At 44.2% G+C, this 18,677-nt stretch overlaps 1 protein-coding gene and 1 non-coding gene across 2 annotated transcripts in view; one reads left to right on the top strand and one right to left on the bottom strand.

Annotated features, from left to right (window-relative positions):
* Positions 1-5,052, bottom strand: part of LOC149282542 (PHD finger protein 14-like) — a 120,182-nt gene extending 115,130 nt beyond the window's left edge. The window contains exon 1 of the mRNA XM_089498111.1: positions 4,788-5,052. Within this exon, the coding sequence (XP_089354237.1) occupies positions 4,788-5,052 (265 nt within the window). The remainder of the gene's footprint in view (positions 1-4,787) is intronic.
* Positions 1,918-2,108, top strand: LOC149282543 (U2 spliceosomal RNA). Its single transcript, XR_016277957.1, has one exon. It is a non-coding gene; the product is annotated as a U2 spliceosomal RNA (small nuclear RNA).
* Positions 5,053-18,677: the final 13,625 nt, after the last annotated feature.

Raw genomic sequence — 18,677 nt, 5'->3', positions numbered from 1 at the left:
CTGGGATAGGTATCTGACCGGCAGGATCTCTTTTTTTTTTTTCCCACTTGCTGCGCCTGCGTATTGAATAGTAGCGACGTCAGGGAGGAAGCAGCGCGCTAGGTCCGTGACGTTATCACGTGACTCCGCCCCCCTGACGGATGGAATGCGCTTGACGAATGACAAGAGTAGCTGCTGACTGTTGGGAAAAGCAAGAATAGGTGACGCAATGTGTCCTTGTATCTGCAGTTTTAAAATTGAATTAGAAATATTGCAGGTTTAAGGTTGCTGCAGAAGTTGTGGCGCTACAGAGAACGTAAGGAAGATTTATAGCATGTAGTAATATGCATTGTGTTCCTACCTAGAATGTTAAAAGGTGTATTGCTGACCTGACAGGTTTCATAATAAGTGTGGAATGTATTTCTGACATGTCAGTGTGGCACTTCTTTACAATGTCATGCTTGCATCGCCACTTAAAACACACTTCGTCAGCAGTCATGCAGATTAAAAATAACCAACACATTGAATTGAATTCCCATGAGGCTCAGCCAGACATACTACTTCCATGATGCTGGCTGAGCGTCATGGGAAGTACAGCAACAGTAAAGCTGCAGATGCTAGCTGTGAACAAAAATTCAAATGATTCTCAGCCAGCCAGGTGTCCACCATAATGCTGGCTGAGTATCATTGGAAGAGTAACACACAGCAGCAGAGCTAGCCTCCCTGCAGGCTCCCCTGTTTCCCCAGTCTCACTACAGTTCCCCTTTTGCTGTATCCATTCCTGGATTTCCTTGTGCTTTGCCTTTGGCTTCTGATTCTTTGATTCCAGTCCTGCTCTTAGGTATGTTTTATCTGTTTAGTTTCAGCTTTAGGAATTCAGTAGGCAGGGTTTAGCTTTAGGACCCACCGAATATTGGAGTACTTTGGTACTAAGCATACTATGGCCATATGATGTGACTACATCTCCAATTGTTATCTTATAATCCTAGGCTAGTCCTGTATTTTTGTGTGTCAGTCTTTTATGTACCTTTGCCCTCTTTTCTCTGAATCATCTGAGGATCTCGGTTCCTCTCTCCTCTCCCTATGTCACAGTTAAGGTATCATATCCTTGCTTAAAGGAGACGCATCTGAGGATCTCAGCTCCTCACTCCATCCCTTGTATTCCTTGCCTTGTTTCCCTGTGCTCTGTTGTGTCCTGTACCATATATGTCTTGTCAGCTATGTTTTTGCTTGCTCTGTCCCCTTTGCTTGCTATGTTTCTGCTTTTACTCTGCTTAGCTTCCCTACTCCCAGCCTGCAGCATCCTGCACATTTCTCTGTTGAGCTATCTCTCATGCCTGCACCAAGGTGCTTGCAGGATATCACCAGGTTTTGTTTTGTTCTGGGCAACATCTGCTGCTATGTCAGGGCCCTGGTATGTGCTCAACACAACCCTAGGTGCTCAACACTCAGGGGAGTGTGGTTGCCCTGCACCAGGCCCTGTCCGACTCTGCTACTTCGCAATAACTCCTGGGTCATTACAGTCATCTGTATGGACCCAGCCCCTGAAAGACATATTGCCCTCAGTTCACATATATGGTTGTAAAATGTATGATTTGATAGGGTAAATTGAATAGGCTGGGTTCATAGATGTCCCAAAAACAGGGCATGGGCACAGACTGAACAGATGTAGAAATTTCAAACAAAAACGCACCTCCTAAATGTGGCCTATTACCTCCAAATAACTCAACAAACCTATGCATGGGTGGTATCAATGTACTCAGATGTTGCTGAAAACATATTGGGGTGTTGTTTGACAGTGACATATACCAGGAGCAGTAAATTCATACCTGAAGTACAATGTGTGTAGAAAAAAACACACAAAAAAATACCTTCACACATTTTGACAAAGGCTGGTGGTAAAATTAGTGCATGGAAAGCATTAAAATACCATCATTTATCGCTTCTCTGCCTTTTGGCTAAGATCAAGTGTAGTATCTGTTCTTATCAGTTTAATATCTGATACATCGCCTATCTGGGGACCATATATTAAATGGATTTTTAGAACAGGGTGATGGAAGAAGAGCTTGCTCTGTCCACTCCACGCATTGACCTGGTATTGCAGTACCTCCAGGACCGGTGCACCAAAAAAAAAAAAAATACCATCATTTAAAATACCCTGGGGTTTTTTTTATGATGGAGCCAAATTAAATTACCCAGGTTCAAAAATGCCCCAAATTGGACATGGGGGCAGAATTTTCAACATGTCAAAATTCCAAGTTGAAAAACTGAATTGTGCATGCCCCAAATGTGGCCTGTTACCTCCAAACAACCTGACAAACCCATCCATGTGTAATATCACAGTACTTAGCATGGGGATGCCACATTAGCATGCGGGCGGACTGACTGGTCCAAAATTGTTCACAAAGGCACAGCACACCATCATCAACGCCTCATGCCAGCTATAAAGTATGGTGGACGAGGCATCATGGTTTGGGACTTCATTGCTGTACCAGGATGTAGTAAGCTTTCTATCATCAAAGGAAAAAGGAATTCCAAAGACATTTTGCAGAATGTAAGGTCTGGAATTGAAGCTCAAAAGAAGTTCAATTGTGCAACAAGACAATGACTGTGTGTTATTAGTTGAAGATCAGAACAAATGTTAATAATAAACAGAAGCAGAAATCCAGCTAATTTCAAGGAGCTCATCTACTTTTTCTTGCAATTGTAAATACAGATTCTGGATGATAATATGTGTACAGGGGCAGTGGCTGTCCACACAGTTTTGTGTGCAATGGATAGGGTCTGCTCCACATTGCTGTGTATGGGAGAAGGGGCTGCCTCATAGGATTGTGTGCTGGGCAGAGACCAGCTGTCACTTAGTGTTATGTGTAGTGAGTAGGGCGGGCTACCACATAGTTTTATATACATGGAGTAGAGGATTTGCCAAATGGGAGTGGTTGCTGCATAGTCTGAAAAGAGGGACTGCTGGATGGTTGTCTCTTACCAGTCCAGTAGCAGGAGGTCTACTTACTTGAGATAGAAGAGTAAGGAGGAATGCACAAGAGCCAAAATATGTCCGAAGGTGAGCTACAGGAAAGGATGAGGCAAAAATCGTAGTCGGGTGGATGCAGAGGTCGGGGCTGGCAGCACAGATCACAAAATAGGCAGAGGTGAAAAGCACTTGGATCCAGATATTCAGCCAAGGGGCAGACACAGTAGGAAGCACTTGCAGCTCCACAACCAGGAAGCAGTGAATCAGAGGAGCAGTGGGTTTATATAGCCAGGTGATTGATCCTTAATTGGAGGGAGGAGTAGAGGATTAAAGGTAACCATAGAACTGAAATGCATTGGAGGAGACACCCCTTGGTGACCATGCACCTAGTAACAGGGGAATCAAGAAAAAGCATAGCAGAACCCCCCTGTCAAGTGCGAATGCACAAAGGTTGATGCACGTTGAAAGCGGTTTCCCAGAAGCGTTCTTCCGACCCGTAGCCCCTCCAGTGTAACAGGTATTCCAGGTGGTGCCAACGTGAATCCACGATATGATGTACCTCATACTCCACTTATTGCCGTCGACCATGACCAGTGGTGGGGGAGCCGAAAAGATGGGAGTACCAACCGGAGGATGCCTTGGCTTTTTACTTTCTCCATGACTGGCTAGCAGGGTATCATGGTGCTGTCTCAATATTTCATGACGAGACGCTTTAGGGACGTATATTCTGTCTCTGTGGAGAAGTAATACATCACGGGAGGTGGTGGTCCACGAAGGAGAACCTATATCTTTCTTTGTCTCTCGTTTAAGGGTCTCTCAATAAGGGGTGATTAGAGCCAAAAAACATTGAAGGTTTCTGTCACCTCGTTTTCATGTATCCTGGAAATGGCGTCTGCTTTTCCTATCTTTGGTCCAGGCCGGTATGTTATGTGTAACCAAAAGTGAGAAAAGAAGAGGGACCGCCTGGCTAGTCAGGAATTAAGTCGCTTGGCTGAGCACAGATATTCCAGATTCCTGTGAACTGTATATATATATATATATAAGGTGATAATTGTTGACCTTATTTGCATGCGCCTACCCAGAATCCCTTGTGGTTGTGGCAGCACCATGAGATTTCTGAGGGAACAACAAGCCTTCTGGTTTGTCTGGTGTCTGTAGATGAGTGTTTAACAATGCTTCTACATACCCCTATATATAGATAGATATATATATAGAGATCTATATATATATCTATCTATCAGTACAGGGGTTTTGGTTCTCTCTAGTAGATGTCTCCATTCATCTAGGGCCCTCTTAATGGCTAAGAGTTCCTTTTCTCCGATATTATAGTTTTGTCCGGAGGGTGTTAGTCTTTTTGAGTGATGTGCCACGGGGTGACGTATTTGCTTATCCCCCTTTCTTTGAGAGATTACAGTGCAGTCAGAAGCATCAACTACTAGGACATATTGCGCTTCTTGATCCAGTACTGTTAGAATGGGTGCAGTGGTAAACATACTCTTTAGCTTCTCAAAGGTTTGTTGTGCTTGTTGCGACCATAGGAATTGGTTGAGGCCAATTTAGGATGGCCAAAACCTTCCGTGGATCCATCTGGAGGTTATGTTGGGTTATGATGTAACCCAGGAATTCAATGGAATTGGTGTGGAATATAAATGTTTGGCATAGAGCCGGTGTTGCTTTAAGCACTTCAGAACACAGGACACATGATTATAGGCCCCTCTTAGATTGATCTTGGTATAAATCTTTCCGGCACACAAATGATCCAGGAGGCCTGGAATAAGCAGGAAGGGGTACTTGTTCTTTATTGTAATTTGGTTTAATTCCATATAGTCAATACAGGGTCGAAGACCACCATCTTTTTTCTCATTGAAGAATATGCTTGCTCCCGCAGGGGAAGTTGAGGGTCTTATAAATCCTTTCCTTAGATTGCCCTCTATGTATTCTTTAAGGACAGTAAGTTTGGGGTCAGACAATGGATATATGCGTCCAACGGAGATAGGTGCGCCTTCTATAAGGTCAATGGGGCAATCATAAGGCCGATGACGAGGTAAGGTATCTGCTCCCTTCTTTTCTAATACATCAGTGAAGGCCCCGTATTCCATGGTAGAATAGGGGCCTCAAGCAGTGAAAAATCCCACCCCAACCGGCTTAAAATCAATCAAGGGAGCGGGAGGTCTGTTAATACAGACCTCCGATCCTGCTCCCTTGCTATGCGCGCGCCAACTTATGCTGTGCGTCGGGATTTGATGTCAGATCCCGGCACACAGCACTGAAGCCACGCCCACCTTCTTTACTGCACCGGAAGGACAGGACACAGAAGAAGAAGAAGAGTCAAGAGTAAGAACGAAGAGGAGGAGGAAAAGTAACTAACAGAGGAAAGGTAGGAAAACATTAAGTGAGAGTGGATTAGTAAGTGTGTGAGAGTGATGGGTGTTATGCTGTAGTTTATGCTGAATGTTTGTGAATGAGTGTGTGTGTGTGTGATAGCATGGATGTGTAAGGGGGGGATAGCATGGCATAGGGAGGCTGTAATCACATTAATATGATGCCCAGGTTCCAGCATGTACTGGCTGCCTGGGCATGATAGGAGTGTGATTGCTGTTAGCAATTATATATATGTATATATATATATATATGTGTATATATATATATGTATATATGTGTATATATATGTGTGTATATATATATATATATATATATATATATATATATATATGTGTATATAAATATATATATATATGTGTATATATATATGTGATGTAAAAGGGTGAAGCCGTATTAGTCCAGTAGACACGATGTAAAAAAATAGAGTATTGCAGAGTATGCGGTGATACCTGATTAGTATTGCTTCAGACCTGATAAAGGGAGGATAACTCTCAAAAGCTTGTCTTTTTAATATTATGTTAGTCCAATAAAAAAGGTATCACCGCATACTCTGCAATACTCTATTTTTTACATCGTATATATATGTGTATATATATATATATGTGTGTATATATATATATATATATATATATATATATATATAATGTTGTTGGGGGTTTTTGTCCAATTTTGGTGTGTTATTTTTAATAAAGTGATTGCTGAATTTTCGGTACAGAATTTTCATTTCGGTGCATCCCTATATACTAAGCCAGACACTGAAGCAGTAGGCCTACACCACATAAATGTTTGGCTTAGTATATAGTGATAGGGGTTATGCTACATTATTGGCAATGTCTGGCTCAATGTATAGTGATAGGTGTTATGCTGTACCACCGTCAATGTCTGCCTCAGTATATAGTGATAGGTGTTATGCTTTACCCCAGTCAATGTGTGCCTCAGTATATAGTGATAGGTGTTATGCTGTAACCCTGTCAGTGGTATGCAGTTTTTCCCAAAAAAAAATAATATATATATATATATTGATCCTTTATGCAGCCCGGAGCCCTGGCTCATGATTCGCTCATAATACATTTTTGCGGTGAGAATTTCACCTTTAGAATAGACCATGGAGTCAAAAGGGTTGGAAAAATATAGCTCCACCCTCTTGCAATGTGATTTTTTCAGCTCCAGCAACTTTATATGGACTGTAGAAGCATATTGTGCGCACAAAATTTTGGCTCTGGGAAAAATTTTGCACAACAGAAATTTTCTGCGCACATCACCCAAGAAAAATTAGAGGGAACATTGGCCTCAAGGTCATTGTATTCGTAGGCGTAGGTGGATAGAACGGTGTGTACAGGAGAGGGGAGGGGCTATGTACAGCGAGGGAGAGAGAAGAAAGAAAAAAATGCACTTTAAAAAATGGGAACATTTACAAGAATGGTATAATGTTCGTTTAGTTACTTTTCAGCTGAGATCAAGTGTAGTATTACAGTTATAGGAAAGGAGACACATGCTAATTCTGAGGCAGAGAGCCCCATGGAGTCTGAGTTGCTTCTTGTTTTTATCCAAGGTTTGTCTTCCTGTTTTTGGGAAAGCATAGATCCGTGATAGCTTTAATACTGGATATGTGATTGACATGACTTGAGATGCCTGAAGTAGCTAAAATGATCTTTAGTACTTAAATGTAAAAAAGTGTTTCATGTCTCATTACACAAGACAAGGCTGTTCTATTATCCTGTAGTTAAAATATGCAGGGTTAAGATGTCAGTAATTGTGTTTATCCCAGTGCTGTTTCATTATAATGTCACTAGATTGGGTGTTGCACTTGTGCCTGAACTTCATTTTATGGTACTTTGGGGAAAAAAGATTCATGTTGCATATAACACATATTTCAAACTAGAACAATGTGGATTTTTACAATAAAATATTAAACTTTTTTTTCTACTGGTCTCTTTTTAACAGCTAATGAGTAGCAAAATCCCTGGTAAACCTTATTTCCGATTTACATCAACAGTTTCTTAATAAAAAAAGTTTAGGTCATCTTCTCCTCCTTTTCTCAACATCCTGAACATTATTTAATGTTTTACATTACGTTTGTAGGTTGCCCTTTCTTTGGCTGTGGGAGTTATGGGACTCAGTGGTAGATATGTAATTGAAGCTCTCAGATAATGATCAGTAAAAATGTCCCTAATCTACTTATAAAAGAATTATATTTATTTCTTTTAGAAGTTAAGTCTTTAAGCTACATTTTGGGGGTTTTTGGTTAAAAAGAAGAAAAAAAAGCACTGGGTATCTTTAGTCCAAAATAATTTCATTGTTAATGGAATCATATAACCTTAGCGTGTGAACAGTGTCCAGTGGATATCATCTGCTGTGTTCTTCAGTCAATTTCTTGACATCTTTTGTTACAATCACACTCCTTTCATTTCCAGAAAAATGTGGGATCAAGAGAAGCAGATAGTGTTAGCACATTTTATTATATTATCTGGATTCATTCAATCCACTCAGCAAAGTTACTGCAACCAAGGTGCTTGAGATATAAATTGTAATATTTTATTTGGGTGAACAAAGAAAAATATATATGGCCACAGCACCAGAAATGTTCGATTATAAAATGAAAACATGCAGAGTCGGGGCATTTATAATTGATCTACAAATATAATGAGCTGTTAATGTGGTCTGAAATAAAAATATTTTTTTCACTTTTAAAAATGTAAGCTCTACATTGAAATCATGATTATATACAAATGTATATTCAGAACTTACTAGACCTCAATGCACAAAAATGGGTGATCTGGTTTTGGTCCAGCTTCCTTGCATTGTTTATTTTTCCCCTCAATGGCCCAACCTTTTATAATAACAGCCATGAACTAAGGACATATGGCACTTTTTTATTTTTCCTTTTTTCTTACACATTGACCAGAGACCAGGCAAAGTCTTTGTAGTTTTGAATAGTTAGATTTACATAACAAACATATAAACACTTCACCTATTAAATAGGTTCAGAAGAAGGGGTACAAGAGCAAGAAGGAGAATACAGCAGAGGAAAAAAAGGAAAACTATCCAAGAATGGATACATTCTCAAAGTTTGTAGATATAAATTAATGTATGAGATCACTTTATTTTTAAATCCAGTAAATAAAAAAAATCAATCGGCATGCATACATACCCCACTAAAGTACACATCTCCCTTTTATTTTTCATATTCCCATAAATCGGGAGAAATGGACATATTCAATTCCCTAGCAATTGAGGATAACATAACTTCACTAAATGAGATCATGAGACCCTAATAGATTTCGAAATGTCGAAGATATTGTTATAAACGCATAGTAAAGGCAATACTATTTTAAAGAAGTCGGTCGTCTTTTAAGTCGCACCGCAACATGCATCTCGATAGATCCTATTTTACAAAATAAAACAGCATTTTAGATAAAGGTAAATTAACAGGAATTTTATCAACAGCAGAATACAAATAGTTAAACATTAGTCACCGCCGTATTCCTGTATTTTATTTTTTACCGAAAATCCATAAAGACCTAGAGCACTCACCTGGTAGACCTATTGTTTCAAGTATAGATTCCATTACTGCGATGTTATAGAATACATAGATATACTGCTTTAACCTATTGCAAAAACTCAACCCTCTTACCTCAAAAATATATCAGACCTATTACGACAAGTAGAGGTGTCCCTTGGCGCACAAACTACAGGAAAAGAGGTACTGCCATGGGGACCAAGTTCCATCATCAAAACCATCATCTTTTTCGGGCGGCCTGGGGGGCAATTGCCCCCTGCCCAGCCACCCCTGGCGCCGGAGGAGGCCTCCAATACCGTTTGTAGCAGCTCAGCGGCTGTTTTTAGTGTTAGCCTGCCGGCCGCCCAGCCCACAGACCTGCCGGCCCCCTCCGGTAAATTTCCCGGTATCCCGGTGGGCCAGTCCGGCCCTGGGAACACTGCATTGTTAGTTGTTAGCCATGGTAAGGTACCTGTTAGCAGGAGTAGAAAGAGGAGCCCAATATGGAGGGGTGATGAGGAAGTCCAAAGCCAAACAGGCAGGCAATCCGGGTCAGTACACATGCAGCGAAAACAAAGGCAGGGTCAAGAGGCAATCCGGGTCAGTAGGCAGGCAGCGAGCAAAAGGCAAGGTCAAGTGGCAATCTGGGTCAATAAGCAGCGAGCAAAAGGCAAGGTCAGGAGGCAATCCGGGGCAATAGGCAGGAATGAGCAAAAAGGCTGGTTCAGGGACAGGGACACAGAGCTGGAGACACACTGTAGCACACAGTGTCTCAGAATATCTGAGCGCCGACATGAAAGAGCTCAGGGGTTTTAAAGGGATCTTAGGTGCAACGTCATGTGTGATTGAACACTTTGAGGAGGGCGGCGCTGAAGCAGTACATGGGAGCGCCGCCTTCTCTGCCGACATCCCCGCGATCCTGTCGTCACCGTCTCCAGCTCCACACGGAGTGAAGACCGGTGCAGCGGAGACAACGAGGGATGCCGCAGCAGAGGACAGACACCCCCTTGCACACCCAAAGTACGGACGGGCTGTGACCTCAACGCGCCTGACATTAGTTGAGTTGTGATTTGTTATTATCTAATAACATTGGTGCATCAGTGATCTGAAAATATCCCTTTTCATATTTCTATGAGAAAGTTGCCAAAAGTGGGTTGATGTAAACACTTCCGCTAGTCTGAGATCCCAGAAAATCATGTAATATCCATGGACAATCCACAGCATTCCAAAACATTATTGTGTTGATACTGTAGTCCTGACTTGTTACAATAACCCTGCTATCTGACTCAAATAATCGCTTAGAAATTAAAGCTATCAACTCATGTTGATGTATTTTCAAATCTATACTATACTTCTCACAAATCAATCCTCCTCCGCATTTTAACAAACCTTTTTAACCACATTGTCCAAACAGGAATGATTCCCAAACTAATGCTTGAAGCCACAATTGGCACCATTACCAAAGCCTGGGTAAAACAAGTGCCAACTTCAGGCAAATTTCCCTTTTAAACCCTGACATTAAAATATATGCCAAAGTCCTAGCCAACAAAAATAGATACTTTTGATCCATCCCTAGTATCCCAAGACCAGGTGGGCCTCATACCCAGCAGTCAAGCACCTAAAAATACTATAAAAATCATCTGCATCATCTCTTCAACAAATAGGGAGAAAAGCTATTGATTCTTTCATTCGATGCCAAAAAGACCTGATCGTGTTAACTGGAGCTACATTAATGCTACCCTAGAGAGGTTTGGCTTCCCTGCAGCTCTCATCACAGATATATCAGTCCTATACAGGTTACTTTCAGCTATAATATCTAATTCAGGTTTCTACTTAAAAGCATTCAACATCTCCAATGGCACTCGTCAGGGCTGCCTATTGTTGCCTTCTATTTTTTGTGCTTGCTCTCAAACCCTAGCAATCAAAATTAGAAGCCACCAGCTAATTTCTGGAATGGAAGTAAAAGGGCAAAACACACAAGCTGAGCCTATTCGCATACAATATCCTCCTTTTCTTGTCTGACCTGGATGACTCTCTGTACCTTTTTCGAACCATTCCAGTGTATGTCCTTGACTCAGTTCGTAAACTTCATTCAACAAGCTGATCTGGAAGGGCAAGTCTCCTTCTTCACTTCCCAAAGGACTGAGGGGTCTTGGAGTCCTGAATATTTTGGTCTATTACAAAGCTACTGCTATGGCTTAGTTGGTTACAGAGGCTAAGGTACAGGAAACCCGAGCCATCCTTTGTTTCCCCATATTAGCTCAAGGTCTGGCCTATGGGAACTATGGCTCCCCCCAGCAGTATACTTTAAATTGTCTGATCTCTTACAAAGCACTGAATGGTCCCTGAAAATTTGGGAGAGAATCGTTCTAAAGCTATTTCTGTTTCTTGACTCCATAGTTTATGCTCCAATATCTATCCGATATTGCTTAAAGTCAAACCTTAAAACCTCAGGCTCGGCTACAAAGGGCCTCCAAAATATGCGGCAGATTCTGGAACACTGGTTTTTTTTTTACATCAGAGTCCAAAATATATTGGGGAAGCTAATAATTTCACCCACTGCGGTCCCAGCCACTAAATTGTAAGTATTTTTTAATAGATCTAACAAGCTAAATAATGTAGTTCACGTTTTTATAGTGAATACTGGTGGTCAATCATTGTAATTTGTTTTGAACACCAATTATTAGAAAATTCTCTGTCAACTCCAAAAGGACCCAATTTATTGAATAAAGTCTAGAAACTGTGCCTTGGATTTGGTTAAACAAACTCTTCTGTTTGACATTGTTTTGCCACACATAAGGATGTTTGGTGTCCAGCATGTTGTAATGAATATATACGTGTACATATAATATTGGATGTTACGTTTTTTTCTGAACGACAGCTTTCATTGCCATTTAATATTATTCTGTTAAGAATGTCGACTTTATTTCCGCAATCAATGTTCCGTGCAGGAATGCTATGATTGTAGAAGAATAAAACAAAATATGACTTCTACATCAATTTCCATTATTATAATTGCTTTTTGTATTCCTAATATAAATTATTCCAATGTAAAAGCAATCTCTTCTGCCATATGCTAATAATAACATATAACCCAGTTGTATACTTTTGTTTTTCAGCAGAATTTTCATTTGTTTCATAATTCATAAATTGTTTTCGAAGCAGAATGATTTGAGATGATGAATTAACTACTAAGCATCTAGATTTTTAAGCCTCAGGTTCCATTCTTCACAAACAGTGGTTGAAAACATAGGGGCACCAGACTTTTAATCTAGCTGCAACTAAACCTGACTAAACTAAATGTAGACACCGTAGAAGCAAAGATAAGCCTTACTAAGAATATTTATCAACCACATTATGGTTTTACCTGGATGGTTACCTGGCCACTTCTGTAGTCTGTTGCATAGAATTCTTCACTGACTGCATCAGATGTCATCCTGAGATAAACTATCCTCATCATCCTGAGAAAAACTTCCTTATCATGCCAGGAGGAGGAAAGAAGATGGAGATGAAGACCTCTCTACATTGATGACATGATAGTACACACATGCTTCACGTGCAAAGGTCAACTGTGGGAAATAGGAAACCGGCTCCAGGATATAGATGTTCAGACTCAACATTAACAAGCTGAGTATAAGGCACTTTCCTTGGGGAGCATCCTCCTTTTCTCTCCACCGATGAAATCTCTCTCAGCGGTGTGAGGCACCTGCACGTGGAGCCGCCTCATGAATATTTATAAGGCGGGCCGCGTCCTCAGTTCACGCCACTGACGCTACAGGACCACCTCCCCGAGCAATTTAAGGCTACTACACACTCATGCCGGTGCTCAGTTGTACTGTGCATACCTTGTAAATGGTCCTGCTTCCCAGCATACTCCTGAGTCTTCCCAGTGTATTTAATAGGTTCTCTGTGATTCTGATATCCTGACCCTGTAGAACCACCCGTGACCTCTGGTATCCTGACCCTGGCTTGTTGTATGACCACCCATGACCTCTGGTACCCTGACCCTGGCTATGTTAGACAACAAGGAGTTAATAGAAAAGAAACCAATGTATCTTGGCACATACTTCTTGGAAGGGACAGACAAGTGTAAGTTAGCAGTGGAACGCCATGCCTTTCCACACACTTTATAAGCTGGGGAAAGTCTTGGTTTCTGATTCACAAATTGCTTATAAGCAGACTGAGCCTTCTGAAGGTTTGCCCTGAGGGTTGTTACTTGAGAGTTCAAAGCTCAAGTAATGTTCAAGACATTAGTTGGTTATTATAGTCTTTTCGTGGTCTGTGGGTGAAAAGCAGTAAACAATATACGAAAGATACCTAGTTCACGTTTCAAAAAAGGTGCTGTAAATTGTGCTTCTCTATCAGACACTATAGAACGAGAAAGACCAGAAGATTAAGCTCGTAGCTGAAGCAGAATGAAGACCATCAATTGGGATAAAATGGGCCATCTTGAGAAAGGGTTTATGACTACTAGAACAGTTTTGTCACCTGTGAAGGAAGCAGATCGATATTAAGGGCAATGGAATCCTACAGGCTTATATAGACGGAGTTTCAAAGAACCTCCCACAGTACACAGTGAAAAGGCATAGAGCTCACAACACTAGATAAATCTCAAGTGTGGCTGTAACCATGACATATATCTTCTGAAGGGTAGGATGGTACTGGAAGGGCTGCAAGAGGCCTGCTGGGTGGAGTTGAGTTTCTTTACAGTGAGCACAAACTGGACAGGAAGTCTCTGGCAAACCAGAAGCAGATTAATGGGTTACTTGGATTAATTGTATCCGTAAGGAAAGACTGCAGAGTTAGAAATAGATTGACAGAAAGAATAGTATCAGTAGAACTGATAGACAACAAGGACTCTTGACAACTAAAACAGGATAGATATGGAATGTAGACCTGGAAATGAATAAAGGACAATGCCCATTTGGATGGTCTGTGGAAACTTTCACCAGATGAATGGCATCCTCTAGCAAATGACTCCATTCTTCCAGAGCGGCTTTCATGGTCAGCAGCTCCTTATCACCTACATCGTAGTTCATTTCCGTGGGGAACAGTTATACGAGACAAATAAGCTATAGGGTGTAAACAATGTTGTCACCCGGCTTTAAGATAGGATGGCTCCGGGGGCGTGGCCTGGCGCTTGGTGAAGATGGACGCACTGTGAGTTAGCTCGTGCTCCATCCCCGGCACCTTTAGCTTTCATAGCCATACTGTCTGCACTTACCTGGCGTTTTCCAGCCGGCCGGCGGGATGTCCACACGTCGAGGCGCCAAGCCGGGTCTTACCTCTGAGGTGCCCGATTATTTCAAGAAGAAAGACGCTCCACGTGGTGAGGGCCTAGATGGAGCGGACGACGCGGGGCCCTGTACGCGGGGGGATATTGCCGATCTCAAGGCTTGTATCCTCTCAGTGAAGCAGGAACTCCAATCCGACCTCAAGTCAGGTCTCTCCGCGATCTCGGCGGATCTTTCAGCCTTGGCATCCAGAACCGTTCACCTGGAACAGGCAGTGGAAGATCTTAAGGTGGCTGATCGGGCTAGAGATGGCGACATGGCGCGGCTGGAGGCCACGTGCGCGGCTCTTCAGGATGCGGTGGAGGATCTCGATAACCGCTCCCGGCGCTCCAACTTGAGGGTCCGAGAGGTACCGGAGTCCGTGGTGGACTTACGATCTTTTTTTCACCGATATCTTCGGCAATTGCTACCGGACTTACCTGAGGCCGAACTCCATCTCGAGAGGGTCCACAGGGCCCTGCGACCGAGGCCGGGCAACGGTGCTCCCCCGCGGGATGTTATTATGAAGTGCCATTTCTTCACCACAAAGGAAGCTATCCTGCGGGTCACGCGGAATGCATCTCCCGCTATGGACGGCATTACTCCTGTCTGGTATGCCGATATCGCACCGACCACTCTCCGCAAACGACGGGCCATGAAGCCGGTGACGGATCTTCTACGCGAGAAGGGGATCTCCTATCGCTGGGGATTTCCCTTCAGGCTGCTTGTTCAGGACGGGGGCTCCCTCCTGACGCTCCACGGCTTGGATGGAGCCGTGTCATTCCTGCGGCGCCTGGGACTGCGGGCTCCACGGTCCCTGGACCTACCGTCTCGTGACACTCTTCCTCAACCGGGCCGTCGCGACAGATCTCCACTTTGCCGAGCCTCCCCTGGATCATCGCCCCGGGCGGGGGTCGACCCTGCGCCGTCTCCGGACTCAACCTGAGCGGGCTGCCTTTGGTGACTCTTGCTATCAGCAGTTTGTCTCCCGTGCTCATGGCCGCTCCCGTTACGCCGGTCTCTGTGCTCTGCTCACGGGACAGATAAGTGCCTTCTTTTCGTCCGGTTTTATTTTGGACTATTATTTTGCGCGTTTTTTCGGTCGACTTTGTTTTTGTTATTGCTTTATGTTCCTATTGCCTTCTCCGTGGCCTCGGCGCCTACTCATCCGGGTAGCGCGGCCTTATTCACATGTATTCTCCCTTTTATACGTGCGTTTCTGGATTTTTGTTTTACTTTAGTGAGAAGGTACAAGACGCATGGGGACACAGATTGATTTGTTCATTTCATTTTCTCTTTTATTATTATTTTATATATATATGATGCCCACGTTTGCGGCGTTTCTTGAGGGTTCTTCCTCTGTCCGGGGGCCGTACTGAACGCTCCTTTCGGGATCTCTGGGTCCCTTCATACGCCTGCGAGTGTTACCTACTCTGCCCTTCGGGTTGTACGCCTTCTAAAGCATCCGTATTCCTTCCCGCTCCTCCCCCCTCCCCTATCTGCCCCCCTCCCCTATCCCCCCACCTTGCCCCCCCCTTCCCCTCCCCTTCCCCCCTTTCCCCCTTCCCCCCTTTCCCCCTTCCCCCCCTACCCCATTCCAGCCTCGTCTCCGGCTTCCCTCTATGGTGCGGGGGGTAATTTGTCCTTCTGTTGCACTGTGCTAACTTGTTCGCGCCTTATTATGCACACACTCGACACAGTCAGGGTTTTTTTTTTTTTTTTTTTTTTTTTTTCTTTTTCTTTTTTCTTTCTTTCTTGCGCTTCAGACGCGGCTTATGAACACACTCGCTGACATTTATACCTGTGAATTACACTCACTCGCTGACATTTATACCTGTTTTTTGTTTTCGTGCCAGTTTCCAAGGGGTATTTCTCCTGCACTGTATGTTTGCTGCCGGGGGTGGGCTTGTTCCGTCTCACCGCCCAGTAACCCCTGTGGTGTTCTATTGTGGACGTGGTGGTTCCGTCCATTATCTTTATATTTGTTTTTTGACTTCTCCTGGAGGTCTGTCCCTCCAGTGTTCTTGTCTTTTCTTTCCCTCTTCTTCTCTTCTCTTTTCCTTTCACTTCCTCCCTCTCCTCTTGTTCTCTCTTACCCTTCTGTTCTCTCCCCTCGTTTGTCTCCTACTCTGGCCCTATGGCGACTCCGGCCTCTTCCACCTTGAAGATTGTCTCCCATAATGTCAAGGGCCTGCTTTCTCCGCAGAAACGTAGGATGGCGCTTCGGCACTACCTTCGATCCAAAGCTGATATTGTCCTTCTGCAAGAGACTCATTTTCGTAAAGCAAGCATTCCCAAATTCTGGGATCCACGGTTTCCCACGCATTTCCACTCTGCCGCTCCGGACAAACACAATGGGGTGTCCATCCTGATACATAAACGTCTCCACTTCCAAGCCCTTCGCTCATCCTCGGACTCAGAGGGCCGCTTTCTCCGCCTGGACTGTTTGATTCATGACCAACCCGTCACGATCGTGAATATATACGCCCCGACCCCGCCGACTCCTCTGTTTTTCGATGAACTGGCCCGTTCGCTCCTGACGGCGCCTCCAGGGAGCATTATTGTTGGTGGGGACTGCAACTCAGTGATGGATCCGTATTTAGACCGCACCCTGTCAGTCGCTCGTACCTGTCCGAAGAATCTTTTTAAGCCTCTGCAACGTTTCACCAAGTCGATGGGACTGTTCGATGCGTGGCGCCTTCTACACCCTTCTGACAGAGACTACTCTTTTTACTCTCATCCACATGCAATGTACTCAAGACTCGATTATTTTTTTCTGAATCAACGCCTGCTCCCATCGCTTCTGAGCTCCTCCATTCATGAAATCTCCTGGTCCGACCATGCTATGATTGACATCACCCTTTCGGCTCTTCACCCACCTAACCTGCGGCCCCTTTGGCGTTTGAATGATGCCCTCCTCCTCGATCCTGAGACGCGGGGGACCATTTCACAATCTCTCTCGGATTACTTTCAAGTCAATTTGACCCCTGATGTCTCCCTGGGCACTGTTTGGGACGCTCACAAAGCAGTCCTTCGAGGACAATTTATAGCGCTTGCGTCCGCCCGGCGGAAACAGCGTCTCTCTCAGATTACGGCCCTCACGACCTCGCTGACTACCTTACAAGCAACCCATAAGCGTACCGGTGATCGCAGTCTCCTTCGCGATATTGTTGCCGTCCAGGGCCAACTGAATCTCTTGTTAACTACTGACTCCATCCGAGCGACCCTCCGAACTAGACAGAAGTTCTTTGAAAAGGCGAACAAGCCGGATACCATGTTGGCGCGTAGACTTCGGGACCTTACCTGTTCCAGGACTATAAGAGCTATTAAAACTAGGGCAGGCTTCCTGTCCTCCGACCCAGCCGTAATAGCTGATCGGTTTGCGGAATATTACTCATATCTCTATGATGGTAAGAAGACATCTGGCTCCCCATCTCTCTCGTCCGCCACTCAAACCTTTTTGGCCTCCTGTGAACTTCCCTCCCTCTCCACTGGGAAGCTTGAATCCATTAATACGCCCATCGCCATGGATGAGGTCTCGGCTGCTCTTAAGCTATTTAAAAATCCGAAAGCTCCGGGCCCTGATGGTCTCACGGCCAAATATTATAAGTCCTTTGCACCGTCACTCCTTCCTCACATGACGTCCCTGTTTAACTCCTTCCTCCTGGGCACGGGGCGACCATCCCCGGACATGCAGAGGGCCAAGATTGTGATGATCCCTAAAGAAGGGAAGGATCCTTCCCTTTGCACTAGCTATAGGCCAATTTCCCTTATTAATGTCGATTTGAAACTTTTTGCCAAAATCCTTGCCCTTCGGCTGAATGCCCTTCTCCCTAGCTTGGTTCACCCGGATCAGGTGGGCTTTGTCCCTGGTCGGGAGGCCCCTGATAATATCCGCAGGACGCTAAACCTGCTCCACTCGTGCCGTGGGTCTGGCACCCCGTTAATGCTTCTGTCCCTTGATGCCGAAAAGGCCTTCGACAGGGTGGACTGGGGATACCTGTGGTCCACTATGCAGGCCTTCGGTTTCGCTGGCGCCTTTCTGCGGGGAGTGCAAGCCCTCTACTCCCACCCTTCTGCGGTAGTTGACATCGGTACTTTTCGGTCACGGCCCTTTCAGATCCTTGGAGGCACCCGTCAAGGTTGTCCTTTATCGCCCCTTTTATTTGCTTTGGCCATCGAACCCCTGGCCCAAGCTATTCGTCTGCATCCTGACATTAGGGGGATCCCGGTAGGGGGTAAGGTTTATAAGCTTAGCTTATTTGCTGATGATGTCCTTTTGTCCCTGACGTCCCCTCTTACCTCTCTGCCCAATCTGTACCAGCTCCTGACGAGATTTGGGGACCTGTCCGGTTACAAAATTAATTCTGATAAGTGTGAGGCTTTGAATGTTACTCTGGCTGCTCCTGTGGTGAAGCTTTTATCTCTTAATTTTGATTTTAAGTGGCAACCGATTTCTCTCCGTTCCCTTGGCATATATATAACTCCCTCGCTCTCGCAGATGTATGCTGCTAACTACCCCCCTCTCCTCTTGCGCCTGAAGCGTGATCTGGTGACATGGTCGTCCTAT

The sequence above is a fragment of the Sceloporus occidentalis genome, unplaced genomic scaffold (assembly GCF_023333645.1).
Source record: "Sceloporus occidentalis isolate IW3139 unplaced genomic scaffold, rSceOcc1.0.p SCAF_113, whole genome shotgun sequence".
NCBI lineage: Eukaryota > Metazoa > Chordata > Lepidosauria > Squamata > Phrynosomatidae > Sceloporus > Sceloporus occidentalis.
The sequence above is the reverse complement of the archived record's forward strand: the minus strand, read 5'-3'. Positions and strand labels throughout refer to the sequence as shown.